Consider the following 13,179-nt stretch of genomic DNA (forward strand, 5'->3'; position numbering starts at 1 on the left):
AGGAATGGTGGAATCTGAAAAAAGTAACAAAACAATTCGAAAACACGAAAGGTTACAATATCTACAAAGTGATGATTCACTGATGAATTATTCATCAGAAACAATTGCAAAGAGTGTTCCTAAACCTAAATCTCTGTCTTAAACGAGAAATATAAGGATGAAGCGAATTCATGACTATTTTAACCATCTCAATGACAGTGAACTATCTGAAAATAGAACTCGGATACACTGCATTGGTATTTTAATATTCTAATGATTAGTAGCGATGTTTCGATCAGAAATACATCTTATTCAGTGGTACTACTCTGGTACGAAAGTCTATTGTTTTGAGAAATCTTGAATGAGATCGATAGAAAGGAAAGGAAATTTCAGTTAGAAAAAATATAGTATCCTTTCAAAGATATACCGAATTGACGTTTTTATTGAAGATTGTAAACACAGCACGGTGCGAAGACTTTCAAATATTATTATTGATATTACCGGCAAGTTCACCTGTACAGACCCGTACCTATTTAAAATATTTATTTTGGTTGGTAAATTTATATATTTCAAAATGAATATCATTACATTGTGGAAAAAGTTCAAATTTCTATGAAAATTTCAGTTTGTAATACTTTCACTTGTAAACGAATCAACATAAAAAAATTATATGCACAAATTGCAACAATCGAAAATGTCTGATATAATTTCTGTCGAGTTTCCACCTGCTAATTTTATCATCAATCCATTAAATGTCAATTTGGCATATCTCTAAAAACATTGAACATATTACAGCTTTATAGGGTCTAGCCTAGGGCTTCAGCCCCAGATCAAGATTAAGAATGGTTCTGCTTTCTGTTATGTTATGCAACATTTGTCCTTGTCGTGTGAAAATAGAAACTTCAAAACAACAAATGCTAGATATTCAATATCAATTGTTATCAAACATGCATACCAAATTGAAGAAGTCGTGCGATTTTAGTATTCGTATATCATAATTATTATTTTTGATGAACAACAACAAAAAATACATTGTGAAATATTTATCTAAATGATAATGTAATGAGTATTTTGTTAACGATAATTCAGAAAGTTTTCAATTGGAATTGATTGATCATTTCAAATCAAATAGTCAAAAAAACGTTTTCATTTCATTTGACAATATGATCTTTCAATGAAATTAAGATTATGTTCACACTAATAATTTTCAAGACTGATGAAATATTATATCGAATTGAAGCCTGATCCAGTTTTAAAGCATCAACAATAGTTTTTTAAAGTGTACCTACTTCCAATTTTGAACTAATGATACTATTTTCGCTAGAACACGAGTAACGTGAAACTGTCACGGAATTATGTTTTGTTGCCGACTATACTGAAATTTACATGAGAACTCCATTAGAAACACATCTTTTAAGCTAGCAGAACGACTTTGAATTTTTGCAATTATTTTCAAGAAATAATATCAGCATAGTTTCAGGCTAATTTTTTACTGTTCTCAAATTTTTGTCTTCATTTGATGGAAATAACATTTTGTTGAATCAGGCTACGTCATCATTTTATGCTTATTTTGGGCTCCATGTGATCTTCTTTAAATCAATAAGTTGCTTTACTACCTCACTGATCAAATTTTTGCTCCTCGTTTGAGTGTGGAATATTTGAGTCGATACCTTGGGCCAATTAGTCAGAAGTAGAAAAAAAAATTGGATTTTGATGACATAATTGTGTTTAAACTAGAAATTTGAATTAAGAGTTGAAAGTCGAAATATTGAGTATGAAGTCGAAAATACAAGTTTAAAGATGAAATTTCGACCCAAATACTCGACAGATTACGAACTTGAAGTCAAAATATCAATATTGAAATTGAGAATGAAAATCCTGATTTTGTCGCCAAAACCGAAATGTTGAGTTTAAAATCGAAACTGAAAGTTAAAAAATTGATTTTGACTCTAAAGTTGTAGATTAAATTTTAACGATGTTATCGGAATTGTCGCACTCATGATAAAATGATTTCAAGAATTAAATAAAAATTACAACAAACGAAACTGTTGCGTTTGTGATGGATGATAAGATAAATATTGTACGAGAGACAATCAAGTCCTACACGCAACCAAGCACTGAATTGACTGAAATGCAGGCAGGTGACCGGTTTAAAGAAAACGAATGTAGGAGAGAAATGTGCCGAATATTTTTCTATTACCTTAATAACTAACGACTCTTCTTTTTAGTGGGTCTGCAGTTTGGGCTTAATTAACTTTCATTTGAATACCTATCTGTTACGATAATTATGAATTGATGAGCCGAAAGTATGCGAACGTTTTATCGGATTATTAAGTATTTGTAGATAATATGGGTGTGTTATCGTTGTGATGCAAGGCGTCAGTGTTAGTGACCTTGGCATATCCGACTTTAACCTATTCCTCCCTTGAATTTTCATGAATTCCCTGTTGATAATTGTTTTACACATGGAAAAACCAACAGGATGAGGTGATATGAAAGATCGTTGTATTCGCTTAAACGTAAAATGAAAAACAATTTCTCATCGCTTGACCTCGGGTTCACTAGTTGACTAAAATAGAAAGAGAAAGAGTTTAATAACGTTTCTATGTCAAAAAAATTATTCTTTTCAGAGAATGCCAACATACGTCAATAACATGAAAAGCAGACTGTTTTATTTCTTTTTGAACAACGGTTTCTGTGTTAGGAGCCAAAGCTTCGGCTACTTCATTTCAGATGGCGGGACAACCAGTTACATTTAAGATGTATCCACTCTTGAAAGTAGGTCGTGACGGATAATCTGCTCTATCACATGTTGAAATGAATATTTTTTTAAATGAAATATTCGAAAATACGTTCGTTCTGAATTGGAGGTCAGGTTGGAAGTTCAGAATGAAAACTTTTTCTAAATTCAACATTCGAAACTACGTTCGTTCTTGATATCGGTAACTGTTTTAGGTTACGTTAGGTTAGGTTAGATGTAATATATCTAATAGATGTCAAAAATGCCTTCAACACCGCGAAATGGGGAATAATTCTACGGTAACTACGGAAAATTTCTCATTTTCCATAACTTTTACAAAATGTTGAAAAATATTTCATACTGATTCAGATTTTCATTGCAGAAGTGAAGAGATCTGTAGGTCAAATATTACATATAGAAGGAACTGTCCTGGCAGTCGAACAAACTAAGGTCTTGATGCCTCCTTTATTCAACAAATATGTGGCCTGGGGCTTCGCAGACCATTCATTAAGGATAGGAAACTACGAAAGTGACAAAGCTGTTTTTGTATCTGAAAGTGTGATACAAAATAACGGGGAGATTTTAGTTTGCGTTTGTCCGTCTCCCAAGTTGATTGTTACAGCAGGTACCAGTTCGGTAAGTAACAGTTTTTTTTGTTTAATCCTGAAATATTATGTCGACTACGAAAATGTTTAATTTCAACAGTAATTTTTGGAAAACAGGTTGTGACAGTGTGGGAATATGAATCAAGGAAGAAGAATCTGAGCATCAAATATAATTTGTATGCCCATACTGATGTCCGGCTTACAACGTCATCATATCTGGTTCGAGAGATTGCACGGCGATCATATGGGACTTGTCTCGAGGAGTTTTTGTCAGGCAGCTCAGAGGTCACGTGGGACCAGTGACGGCAGTCACAGTCAATGATTTAACTGAAGACATAGCAACCTGTGCTGCCACTTGGTTAGTTCTATACATCTGTGTATACCTAAAATTTCTGTTTACTCTGCTGATTTCAATTTTACTTCATTTCATGCAAGGTTATTTTGATGTTGGATCCCTTCAAGAAAATCCGGTTACATAGGATTGATAGCATTGACTAAGTAGCATTTGTATAGGAATCTTCATCATACTTTCATAACTTACCACTCTTGTAGATTTTTAGCACAATAAATTTGCTGGTAAATGTTGTTGATAAATCACAAAACTTGTCACCCTTGTTTATACTATTTAACTAAACCAAAAATAATAATGTCCTGCTGAATTATGATTTCACCTTTTCTATATTTGATTCACTATTTATTCTATTCCAGGTTCTTTTAGTTTCTTTTTCCAATTTCTTTATTTTCGATTTGTAATATGATGATATCTTTTTTCACTTTTCATTTGTGTTCTTTAACAGTATGGATTATTTGTGTGAATATGGATGAAAAAATAATTGCTGAAATGAATATTGCTCTAATGCTACCTTTTATTTTTATCTTTTTTTCAGGTTGCATGTCTGGAGTATAAATGGCGATGAATTATCAAATGTAAACAGATGCGTAGGAAGAGCTGATAGAATGCAACACATTTTGTGTGTAGCATTTTCACAAACTCACGAATGGGACCACTTGAATGTAATCATGACTGGTTCAACTGATGGAGTGATTCGAGTGAGAATTTGAAAATATATTTTGTTTTCTTTGCTACAAGAAATGATTATTTAGGCAAATAATGTAGTTCTTGATATATTAAACATTTACTTTTAGATGTGGTCAATAGATTATGTTCCAAGTTCCTGAGGAAGAAAGAATCATTACAACTTCTTGCAAACCTGTGGTAGAGTCTAAATCATCAAAACCTTGTAATGAAAGTGCAACTAAACCTTCTCCCATACACCATTGACTTGTCAAGCAAATCAACGTTTCCAGTACTGGATCTATGAGTGAGCAATTTTATTGTTTCAGTTCATTATAACATTTTTTTTAATTGAGTGAATGGTTAAAAAACTGCAGGAATTTAAATTTCTCTTCATTTTGGATCAAAAAGGGGGTTAACTTGGAAAACATGGTTTGACACTTTTTACTGTTCACACATATTATATCTACGATTTCTGTTACCCAATTTTCACTAATACTAATAATGATTAATTTTGATTACATTTCATCACATTTTGTTTTGAATGTTTCTAATTTTGAATCCAAAATTCATCATTTTTCAGAAGTTAACACCTCCTTTTCAATTTATCAATCTGATTGGCTACTCTTTAGTTGCATCCAAATCATGTACTGAGTGTTCTTACCATTTTTCAGATAAAATTCCTAATGTCAGTGTTAATTGAATTTTTGTTATTAATTTGTAGTGTGAATCTGTTTTATTGTATGTTATTATGTTGTATTAATGTCTTTACTGTTTTCAGTGTATTTATCCCGAGGATTGATGGTTTCTAGTTAGTTGTGCTGTTTGGAAATGATCTGAAATACTCTAATACTGATAAGTCACAACTTTGCCTGATCTGGGCATGAACATTACTCCAATTATACAGATGAGAATTTGAATAAAGGTAAAGTATCTGACTTTCTAATAAAATTAAACATCTAAGAATAACTTTGATTTTCACAAACTTTCAACACTGAACTAACAAAATATGTGAACTTTTAACATCAAATTAATAATAATATGAAAAACTTTTAACATCGAACTATCAAAATAAATACAAACTTTTAACTTTTAACTACTAAAATAAATGCAAACTTTTAACATTCAACTAATTAAAATATGAAAATCTTTAACTTTGAAAACAGAATAATCTTATAAAAAACTTATCATAACAATATATATTTATTTATTTATTTATTTATTTATTTATTATTTCATACCTGGCATTGAATACTATCGAAGTAAATGTGAAAATATCGTAGTGTCAATGATATTACATACCATATATGTCAAATTGATAAACTCCTTTTTTTCGAGGTTGACAAAAATTGAATTTTAATTTTTTTTTATTCAGGCGGTAATAGCGCCGAGTGTGCCAGCATTGACGTGGATGATGGATCAGGAATGAGAACTAGCAAATCAGATACAAGCCTCACAGATTCTTTTGTTATGATTTCTGAAGCCAAAAAGAAACCAATTGATCCATTGAACTCTCTTAGACCCGGTAAGGATATTTTATTTCTGCTCATTCGATTTTTGATCACACTTTCATATTTTTCTGTCATAAATTGAAAAGATTCTGAGGGTACATCAATCGATTCTACTGAAAATATGTTTGAAATTAACCAAAATTCAACAAATTATAAATGTAGGCTGACAATATTGAACTATTTTCAGTAGGAAAATTCATCAGTAGGAAAATCTAAACGTAAACAATCCTGCTTTGTATTGATTACTTCATAATCAATAAATTATCTATTTACATACAGGGAAAAAAGAAAAGATGTTCCTGTCCTTACAAGTCCTATCAATCAAGAGTACCTTGAAGCAAAAATTTGTTAGAAGCAGTGTATTGTTTTATTTAAACATTTCAGGTTTCAAATGGTAGAGACAGTTGGTATTTAGAAGTAAACTCACCATGCACACAGCTTACGACAGAAAAGATAATGCCGAACCTGCTTCTGTGACAGCTTTGGCAGTATCAAAGTAAGTAAAACTGTTCTGCTAATTGTATAACATACTCTCAATTTCAGAGACAGATATTTTTTGATGATACAATCACTTGAGAGGTGATGAAAATGTCCCATTGTTTCAAGAGTTTGGCCTTTCATGTTAATATATTTGAGAAATCTGGTACTCGGTAGAATAATTTTAAAGCATCAATTAATTTATCTGAATAATGTACACACTCTTGAGACACCGATACAATTCTATGAAATGTGTTCAACCGATTTTTGACTAAGGTCTTTTTGCTCTTGTCATAAAATTACCAACATCACTTGAATATATCTTCAAAAATGAAATTTGTATCAGTTCCTCTAAAGGTTTTTCTTATAGTAGTTGTGAAAGTGTTATATAAGTTGCACCTGCTGCCACAATTTTAATTGTTATGTTGGTAACATAGCCCCTGAATTTCAGTCTTGTAGGGGGTATGTTTCTGTGTATAATTATTCCATTATTATTTATTTTTAGAGATCACCGTTGCGTGTACGTGGGTGATACTCGAGGTAGAGTATTTTCTTGGAGTGTTTGTGACATCCCGGGAAGAGCTGCCGATCATTGGTTGAAAGACGAAGGGGCGGATTACTGTGCTGGATGCAGCAATAAATTCACAATATATGAGAGAAAGCACCATTGTAGGAATTGCCGACAGGTATTCTGTTCAAAGTGCAGCAAGTTTGAATGTGAAATATCTCGTCTACACATACTGAAGCCAGTTAGAGTCTGTCAAAGTTGTTATGCAGCTCTCAAAGCTGAACGTTGAATGTCATAGAAATTCTGTTGAACCTCCATTTACATCTAACAAAAGCATGGTTATTCAAGTCAATGAATTTTTTGTGGTGAATCAGATACACCTTTTTTAATAAAAAGATGGTAAATTTTCGTTATGTGGACACCCGGCGATTTTGAAAAAAATTTTGATTGTACTTACGTATTTTGATGCGTAGATTACGAATTCGAAAGAAAAAAGCGGCGCTCTCCTATATTTAAAAAGTTACGGCCCTACAAAGTTCAGAAAAGGGCAACTTTTCAGCCTTCTTTTTCACTAAATAAACTATTTAAAAACAAGCATTTATTCACTAGGTCACCTTTACACCTTATTCCTCCTTCTGTAACACTTTTCATTTCAATAATCAACATTTTTCTTATAAAAATGTTAAAAAATGTACGGAGCTGCTTTTTGGTTACATATCACTATATTTTACGTTTTTAAGATTAATGATATGGTTGGTACGACTGATGCAGTCCATATTCCTGAAGTAATTCAAATGTTTTTTACCTTCATTCTTTAGATCGTAAATTGATTTTTGGTGGTGTATTACGAATTTGAAATAGTAGGCGACGGTAAAAAACAACCGCTTTTTTCTGAAATGTCACTAGTAACTAACCTAAAAATAGAATAAAGCCACCAGGAGAAGCATTCGTTTTTAAATTAAGTTTTTTATAAGAAAAATGTTGATTATTGAAGTGAAAAGTGTTAAAGAAGGAGGAATAAGGTGTAAAGGTGACCTAGTAAATAAATGCTTGTGTTTTTAAATAGTTTATTTAGTGAAAAAGAAGGCTGAAAAGTTGCTTGCCCTTTTCTGAACTTTGAAGGGCCGTAACTTTCTAAATAAGGGAGAGCGCCGCTTTTTTTCTTTCGGATTCGTAATCAACGCATCAAAATACGTAAGTACAGTCAAACATTTTTTCAAAATCGCCGGGTGTCCACATAACGAAAATTTACCAAAAATATTATTGACTCAGAATTTTTACACAAAACTGTAATTTGGAATTTTTATTATTGAAAAATTGTTTTATCAACCGTTAAAGAATGAGGTTTATCAAATATATTTTCAATTGGTAGACTTTCATTGATTTGAATGATTATGATATTATGTATTACTTGTAATACACGAGTCTGTGTAGATACCAATGTAAATTTTTATAGCATGTATCGGTAAACCTATTTATAATTGTTTCGTTTTTTCTCGAATTTGTTGTTGAATACTTTTATGAAATATGTTTTTTATTATTAATGTTTGAAATACTGTTTTAAAACAATAATTTTTATTATTATACAATTCTTTTTATGTTTTATATCATTAATTTTTATAATCATGTGATTGTCTAGTGTGTAAAAGTATTTAAAACTAGTAGATTACTGCGTTGCAAAAAAGTGAAAGCTAGCAAGAGAAAATAAAAAAGATAAGATGCACTGAACATTTTTATATGAAAACTCTTCTTACTGGGTGACTAGCATTAAGTACCGTTTTAGCAATTTTATATCTTTAAAAATATTGATATAAATTATCAGAAGACAAAGGATGACTGAAAAACGAGAATACTGCTAGAAGTTGTCGAAGTAGAAACCTTTATTTTTCAAAAAAACTTGTCACGTTCGTTCAACTATTAAGAGAACAGATATTTGACATAGGAATGTAGGCTTTCACGGCTGGCGTCAATGTTTTGATTGGCTTCCGGGTTCTGCCGTGATCTTCTTTGGTTATAATCTCCAAACGTTTCAACTGTAACTGCGGCAGTCATCTTCAGTGGCGTGATAGGTGTTATTGATGACTTTTTTATTTTGTGGTAATTCATGATCACTTTAATGAAATGAATAAAAACACTTTTGTCTAATTACCACTAGTTAATTTTATTTATACGACCAGTTTCGGGTTAACCCCATTATCAAGTATAGAACTGAAATGTGAACTCTGCTCTGCAAGCCAAACTGGTAGAAATTTTGACGTCAAGGTCCGTGAACACGTCTATTTGGACAAAAAATCTACAATGTATAAACATCTTCAAGAATCAAAACACAAGATAAGTAAAGATTACCTCAAAATCCTACACATATGTAATGAAGGGAAAAAATAAATTAGTTGGAAGCCATAGAAATTAACAAATCAATTAAAAATCAGAAATATATGCCCCTAAACGAGCAACTCGATTTATGTAAGTCTCCACTATTGAATTTATAAGTTCAACAACCCCTATTATCTTCAGTGTTGAATTTTAAAGTTGGCACCCTGGTTCATTCAACTACCTGTCCTTCCTTCTTACCTAAAAACTCACGATATAACCGAGTTTTCAAAGTTCACATTTCAGTTTTATACTTGATATGGGGGGTTTGAACTCGAAACCGGTCGTATAAATGAAATTAATTAATGGTAATTAGACAAAAGTGTTTTTATTCATTTCATTAAAGTGTTCAGTGGCGTGGTCGAAGTACTCTTTTTGACGTGAGTTTCAGTTGACAACGCCACTGAAGATGACTGCCACAGTTGCACTTGAAACGTTTGGAGATCACGGCAATACTCGGAAGCCATTAAAAAAAAAATTGATATTTTGACAAAATATAAAACTTGAAAAAGTAGTCCCTTGATTGATGAACAATTCAAAAATAGATGGCCAATACGTCAAAATCCGTATCTGTATTAAAAAAATATGGTTTCATTGGGTGATCAGTAATATTTTTGAAAAAATTCAAAGTTTTTCTTTGTCATTGAACAAAATTTAAAAAATACAACTTCACTGACATCGGAAAATTTTCAATTCCTAACTTGAAGTCTGTGGAAATGTATTCGCTGAACTGGCTAGGTGGCGCTTTATTCTCCATTAATGAATTTGTATGATTGCTTTTCAAGTAATAACGAGAGTTTCATTTGTTGCATCATATCATTATTTTTATTGTGAGCTCTTAGACTATAAGCACATGTTACCAAAAATTATTTATTTTTCTTATTTATTGGCTGTTGATTTTAACAAAAAAACTCATTAAATCTTTGCAAAGAATGAATATACCTGCCCTCTCTTGAATTTTCATGAAATCCTTCTTGTCTCAAAAAAATCCATTCAAATAATGATATTTTTGAGTATGCTGTCTGGTGTAATATTTTCTAAAGTGGATTACTAAAAATTATTGTTATCAATATTTCATGTAATACATCAAAAACGTATTTTTAAAGATTTCATAATAAATTAGAAAACTGATAAGTTGAGCATCAGATTCTCAAAAAAAGGACATGGGGACCTTTGAAAATATAAATGTGTAATATCTATACAAATGAAGTTTAAACTGAGATAAGATTTTGAATTTCAGAACAACTGGAGTTCCAATATTTGTGATGAGAATTATTATTCCAACTTGAACTTGACGATGAAAATCATTTTTCTTCTCTACTTTAGCTTGTTCTCTTCAAGTTTTAATTTATACAGAGCAATATGTCTTTAGAACAATAACGTTTGTTGCCTGCGAGTGGTTTGAAAATAAAAAGTTAGAATGCTTGTGCAATGATAGAGTTGGTTTAATGCGAGAAAGAGTTTGAATGAATTATTCATATATTTATATAGTCATATATTTTATTAAGTATTTATCACAAAAAATAGTTTTCTGATTGATAATAAAACTCATTGGATTAAAGTATTCAGCTATAAATATGTCATAAAAGGGTACAACTATAATTCAGATTTATATAAAAATTTAAAACATTTTAATTTTCAGTTCCTATAGAATTTTAATCTGTACGTTTAATTTGGTATCTTCCAAAAGTTAATTTTATCTAAAATACTTCCAAAGTATTTCTTGCATTATTCCCACTCTATTATAAAAGTGACTCCTTTAATGATATTATTTTTATAACCAACCATTGTCCGAATATAGGAATAAAAGTTGTGCACAGGCATCTGTAGACAATATACATGTGCATTATTGTGCATTCCAAAGTATATTTCCTTATATTTGATAAATGTATGTGATATCGTAGATTCCTAGCATGTAGGTACTAGTGTAAATATGCCATGTTTTGAATTGAAATGAATAAAAAATTATGACTCCTGTGAACATTTATATTTCTTCCTGAAGGACCGTGTAGGATAGACGGGCACAGTATACTTATAGAAGGCTAATATCTCCTACTTTGGGCCTATTCAAAACACTATATATTTTATAACTGCAAATAGGGGGCAATATATTTTTGAAAAACAGGGGGTCATAAATGTAAGAAATATGGTGTGTGTCTTTGACATCTGCTTGCTAGCATTTTTCTACTGAATATTTTCATTGCTATTCAATTTACAATTCATCAGAAGCCTCCAAATATATGATATGTTTTATATTTGATTTGTGATAAAGTAGATGATATACTCAAAGTATTGTTTTCAGAAGATTATAACTATACATTTATGTACATTAATGTAAATTTGTGTATTTATTTAATATTGTTAGTTGAAAAATGCATTTTTACTCTCAACTTGTTCAGGTTTCAATAATGACAGTATTTCCGATATTTTCATTAAATTTTTCTTCATACTTTTGGGCAAATTCTCCATCTCGGCCAGTTACGTCCCTCGTGAACTTATAACAGTTAATACTGAAGTGGGGTGGGAAAAATAAGTTCGTACACCAAGCAGAATAATTCGGGTTAAAAAGGTTTTATTCCCAGTTGATCGGTTGTATGACAGATTGCGTTGAAAATACGACTAAGTTTCTATAAAATAAAATGAAGAATATAAATAATATGCTTAAAGTTTAGCTCGATATATTACATACCTAGATCAGGCAGAAAAGTTGAAATTAATTCCCTTTCCAAATACCGCTAAGGTTCCAGAAAAACTTATTTGCAGTTCCAATACACGAAATCAACTAGAACGAGTCCACTTGCAGATGGATCCAACGTTCCTAAACTTTTTACCACAATATTTTTTCAAATAAAGAAATGTGTAAGAAAAAACGAGTTCTAATTATACCGAGAAAGCTACTGGCAGCGCCATCTCCGCGCGAATAGGCCAAGCCAAAGTATGTTGATAATTCTGTCAATACAGATCCCTAATCCCTAGCATTTACACCGGAATGAAATGAAAAATAGGTTAACGTCGATAACGAAAAGATGTAAACAAACATGATACAGTGAGTATAAATGACAAACGAGGACAAAGTAAAAACGAAAACATATTACATTATGAAATCACGAGCGGTAGGGAAGTTACGCTACAATACCACTGTAAAAAATGAAATGGAGTCGCGATAGAAAACTAGTACGTTACCAACAAATAGATGCCGCCACAATATATAATTAAAGTTTGAATGCTAAAAAAAAAAGATGTGTAAGGATGACCATCTGAGAAATAAATCCATTTAAAATCGCTACCCATTAATTCCGGTATTTTGGGTTAGGGTTGACTACCTTGAACATCATCATCGAAAAACGACACCAATTATGTACGGTGACGCAATCTATAGTTCGTTTTGTAAAAGTAATCTGAGCAGTTTGGTTCGAGGGTGATCACCCAAAAGAACATCAAAAATAAGCTTTTTATAAAGACTGACGGAGTTGGAAGTGGAAAATATGATTATTTTTGATGAAATATGGATGAATATATGGTAGCAGCATTTAGTAATATAAGATGATGTTTCTTAATTTCTGATCTTTCCGCCATCTATTGCTCGATAGCGGCTCTCCTTAATGACGTTGACGACGACATGTACAGATTTATTGTTGAAGGTATTTTGTGTCGATTTGAAAACTAGTGAGTAAATTGTATTGAATAACCAAAAAAATTATATTTGTTTTTGTAATTTCTCGATTTCTTTGGTGGCGCCGTTTCTTTTTCAGGAGATTCACTAGTTTAGAGTGAAAGACTAAAGTATTATTCATAGTGGCGCCATGTAGTAGTGACGAGACTAAAGTATTTGGTTGACTTCCTTTTACATCTCGCGGACAGTAACTCATGGAATTTAACTATATATATGAGAAATCAACCATCGTAGGTAAGCTTAGGATAGGATAGGGTAGTGGAGAGGGGGGGACGAGTGGGGGGAAGAGGGGGGGGGGGGG

The 13,179-nt window shown here is 31.6% G+C and overlaps 2 protein-coding genes and 1 pseudogene across 2 annotated transcripts; all 3 read left to right on the forward strand.

The window, feature by feature from the left end:
* Positions 1–2,173: 2,173 nt before the first annotated feature.
* On the forward strand, positions 2,174–3,563 carry LOC141487251 (WD repeat and FYVE domain-containing protein 3-like). The gene is made up of 3 exons (XM_074186114.1): positions 2,174–3,018; positions 3,089–3,355; positions 3,425–3,563. Exons 1-3 carry the CDS (start codon positions 3,001–3,003, stop codon positions 3,425–3,427), a joined length of 288 nt encoding a protein of 95 aa, XP_074042215.1. The 5' UTR covers positions 2,174–3,000; the 3' UTR covers positions 3,428–3,563.
* On the forward strand, positions 3,516–11,186 carry LOC141487388 (WD repeat and FYVE domain-containing protein 3-like; annotated as a pseudogene).
* Positions 6,279–7,124, forward strand: LOC141487389 (WD repeat and FYVE domain-containing protein 3-like). Its single transcript, XM_074186351.1, has 2 exons — positions 6,279–6,346; positions 6,833–7,124. Exons 1-2 carry the CDS (start codon positions 6,279–6,281, stop codon positions 7,122–7,124), a joined length of 360 nt encoding a protein of 119 aa, XP_074042452.1.
* Positions 11,187–13,179: the final 1,993 nt, after the last annotated feature.

The sequence above is a fragment of the Leptinotarsa decemlineata genome, unplaced genomic scaffold (assembly GCF_025532065.1).
Source record: "Leptinotarsa decemlineata unplaced genomic scaffold, Ldec_3_MD MMD2_tig00078422_RagTag_RagTag, whole genome shotgun sequence".
NCBI classification, from domain to species: Eukaryota; Metazoa; Arthropoda; class Insecta; order Coleoptera; family Chrysomelidae; genus Leptinotarsa; species Leptinotarsa decemlineata.